The sequence below is a fragment of the Rhagoletis pomonella genome, unplaced genomic scaffold (genome assembly GCF_013731165.1).
Source record: "Rhagoletis pomonella isolate Grant_MI unplaced genomic scaffold, Rhpom_1.0 Rhpom_scaffold_13920, whole genome shotgun sequence".
In the NCBI taxonomy this organism is placed as follows: Eukaryota; Metazoa; Arthropoda; class Insecta; order Diptera; family Tephritidae; genus Rhagoletis; species Rhagoletis pomonella.
Genome location: NW_023472444.1, coordinates 1 through 4,105, shown reverse-complemented (window position 1 = coordinate 4,105; position 4,105 = coordinate 1). Strand labels below are relative to the sequence as shown.

Sequence of the window (4,105 nt, the reverse complement as noted above, 5' to 3'; positions counted from 1 at the left end):
ATTACTTTAATTAAATTAAGTACATACGTGTGCAACCTAATGTAAATGTTTCAATAAAGAGATATTAAATACATTAAATAAAACGACGTATTAAACAAATCCACATTTTGGGGGCTCGTCCCGGGATAAGCCAACCGGAGAAAAATATCATCTGCATTTCATGCAAGCAAAGCTGAGCCAAGCGAAAAAGTAGTGACTGCGCGCGAAACACGCAAAACTGCAGAAATCAAAGAAGAGTGACGTCTGCGTTTGATGCCGGCAAAAGCTGAGTAAAAGAAAATTTGCGGCTGCATAATCAATTTTAAGGTAACCAAATTCTTAAAACCTTTGCAAATTTGACATTTGCGTTTGCTGCACCAACAACAACACGCATTTGTGCCCAAAGGTGACACCATTTTTTCACCGTTACATATATATCTACATGGGAATATATATGTAAGAACACATGTATCAAATCAACGGAGGTATGCAAGCACAGTTACGTAAAAGCAGCACAATAACCTCATAGACGCCAGCAGATCAGGACCTCAGCGACGTCAACAAAACGCAGTTCTGCTTTAGCAACGACGCATTCAAAATTGCTACAGAGCGAACGCATATAATACGAATGGAACAACTGCAGTAGCAACTTCGTCATCATACAAGTTGTTACGAGCAACATTCATTAGTATACATACGAATTTTCGTCACGAAGTGAACAAATACATATGTGAATTGGTACGAGCAGAGCGATCACAGCAGCAACTTCGTCATCATACAAGTTGTTATGAACATAGCTCAATCGTAGACGGCAGCGTAGACAAACCCACCACCACTACTACGAACGTTTACGACTAGAACGTTTACTTCAGCAGCGAAGTTGGTAGAAGCAGAGAACAATCACATACGTTAGCGGCAGCAGCAGGTGTATACCAGAAGAAGAGTTGGAAGCAAGCAGCAAGAAGGCGAAGCGAAATAAATGAGAAGTTAAAGACGAATAAGAAGAAGACGAACATTTTTCAAGTGAAGGAAAAACGAAGGTGATCTTAGGTAGAAAGAACACGATAAGAAGGTAAAGAAGTTAAATAGTAAAGAAGAATACAGAAATTATATTGAGAAGCAAAATATAGAAGTTGCGAAATTTGTAAAGAAGATAGTGTAGTGTTGAAAGTTGAAAGAAAACACAATTCTAATTAGAAGTTGACAGTGTAGATAAAGCAGTGCATATGCTGCAAATATAATTGGAATTCGTGCATTTATGTGTATTTATATGGCGTGAATGTTTTGAAAGTAAAACCTTTGTGTTATTATGCACATATGTATGTGCAGATAGATGTAATGCGAAATTGAAGCTATAAGAATTTTACTGGAGTAGGTACGCCAATAAACAATCACATATAAGCATACCAATAAGAAGCGTAAAATAAAAACAAATACCTGTGAAATGAAATTTCTGATTAGAATGTGTTGCCAAAAGATGTCTATGTTTTAATTGATGTTCGAATTGATTAATTTTGTTTCATAAAATACGATTTAAAGAGTATAAGATTTCAGGTGTAATTAAATTACTTACGTATGTTTATTTATGTGTAATTTGTCGATCATTTAAATTTTATTCACATCGTACAATTACTTATATATCGTTTTATATGGTTGAAAAGACTGTCGATGATAGCAGAGCGAAATTACTTTGATTTTTAATTGCGTTAAAACAAAACCACTATAATTATATGTCCGCAAGGTATATTTTTAAATCGTTGCATTCAGATTTAAGGCTTAAATAGTAATATAATCGATACGTTTATATTATAAGTATAGCAAAAATGGACACAGGTGCAATAGACGCGGACGCAGTCCTAAAAATGACAGTAGTGACTTTAAAAGAAAAATTAAGAGAGCTAGGGTTAGGAGTGGTTGGACGCAAACATGAGCTTAGGGAAAGACTACTCCAACATTTAGGCCTGATTGATGATGGTGACGACGAGGATGAAGACGAAGATGAAGATGGTGATTCCCAGCCGAATCAATCCGTAATTGAAGTTCCATCCAGACCATCGCCTGCGCCGGTAAGTACCGCGCACTTCACTTTTAAAGATATTCAGGAAAGCTTGTCAATTTTTGATGGTTCCGACACATCCGACATAAAGAAGTGGATCGAGCAAATAGAAGAGAATGCTGAAATCGTAAACTGGAACGAGATTCACAAATTTATATACGCAAAACAATTGTTACGTGGTGCTGCTAAACTTTTCGTAAGTAGTCAAACTGGGTTACGGGATTGGAGTTGCTTGAAATTGTCTCTCAGTAAAGAGTTTGGTAATAAGCTGTCCGCAGGTGATGTTCACAAAATATTAGGGAAAAGACACAAGAAGCAGGGCGAATCATATCGCGAGTATTTGTATGCGTTGATGGAGATAGGCAAATCGGTTCGATTAGATGAAGAAAGTTTATTGGAATATTTTATCGATGGTATTCCTGGTTCTAAATTCAGTAAGGCTGTACTTTATCAGGCAAAAACCATAAGTGAGCTGAAAGAGCAAATAGTCATTTTCGAAAAGATTAAGCAGGAATCACGAGTGGATAGTTTTAAGAAGGTTGAACCATATAACAGGCCCAAACAAGAAAACGTAAATTCTTCTTTGCCAGCAAAAATCGAAAAGAGATGTTATAGATGTGGCGAATTTTCGCATTTAGCGAAAGATTGCAAACAAAGAGAATTTAAATGCCAACAAATTGGACATAGGTCTTTCGAATGCAAAACACAAACGGGTACGGGTACAAAGCGTGAACATCAACAGGGTACGGGCACAAAGCGTGAACAGAGTCACGTTAATTCAATTGGTGAAGCACCCAAAACTAACTTAAAACTTAAAAAGATAAAAGTTTGCAGCATTGACGTATGGGCTCTAATCGATACAGGCTGTAGCTTATGTTTAATGAGATGCGAAATATTTAACAAGTTGGATAAATCTATTCAACTGGTTCCAGAAAGACGGCAACTGTTTGGTATTGGTGCATCCAGAATATCGACTAGGGGTAGTTGTGAAATAAAGGTACAAATAGATAAAAGCCCAGTAAACTTGACGTTCCACATAGTAGAAGCAGGTGACATGAGCTATGAAATTATTCTTGGTACTTCCATTTTTAAATATTTTGACATGCTGGTTCTAGACGATAATATTGAATTTAGAGATAGAATTGTGGCGTCGAGTAACGTCGATAACGAAGATGTAGCAAAAACGGTTGTACCAAAGGACGACGATCCGATGGCAAATATTTTTTCAAACTCATGTTTTAATATCAGTAGGGAAGAACCAGATTATGACTTAGCTCACCTTAATAAGGGATTGGCTAGTGCGGTAAGGCAAATGATAGATGAGTACAAGCCAACGAAGGATAATAGCCCTTCAGTGAACATGAAAATCATTCTTACTGACGAAGTTCCTGTCTATCAACCGCCGCGAAGGGTGTCATATGAAGAACAAAAAATTATAGACAAACAAGTCGAACAGTGGCTGGATGAAGGCATAATACGCCCAAGCTGTTCGAACTATGCCTCACCTGTGGTGCTCGTGTCAAAAAAGAATGGCACAAAACGACTTTGTTGCGACTATCGTAAGTTGAATTCGAAAATCATACGCGATAACTTCCCTATGACCTTAATCGATGACGCACTAGAGAGGCTTAGAGAAGCGAATGTATACACGACCTTAGATTTGGCCAATGGGTTTTTCCATGTACCGCTGGATGAAAGTTCCCGCAAATACACAGCGTTCGTAACTCATAGTGGCCAGTGTGAATTTCAGTATGTACCTTTTGGTATCTGTAATTCACCAGCAGTATTTTGTCGTTACATCCATGCAATTTTGAATGATTTTATTAGGGATGGGACAGTAGTTGCCTATATGGATGATCTGGTGATCCCGGCTAAGACTGAGGAAGAAGCTATAGAGAAATTAAGGAAGGTATTGAAGCTAGCGAGCGACAAGGGTTTGAGGGTTAATTGGGGAAAATGCCAATTCCTCAAAAAAAGTATACAATTCCTTGGGTATATACTAGAGAACGGTACGATTAGACCTAGTACCGATAAAACCAAAGCTATAGATAATTTTCCTTTACCACAGAC

At 37.6% G+C, this 4,105-nt stretch overlaps 1 protein-coding gene across 1 annotated transcript; it reads left to right on the top strand.

The window, feature by feature from the left end:
• Positions 1-1,802: 1,802 nt before the first annotated feature.
• LOC118757045 lies at positions 1,803-3,944 on the top strand (the record flags this gene model as incomplete). Its single annotated transcript, XM_036491774.1, has 1 exon — positions 1,803-3,944. A coding segment is annotated over exon 1 (2,142 nt), but the record flags the coding sequence as incomplete, so codon positions are not given.
• Positions 3,945-4,105: the final 161 nt, after the last annotated feature.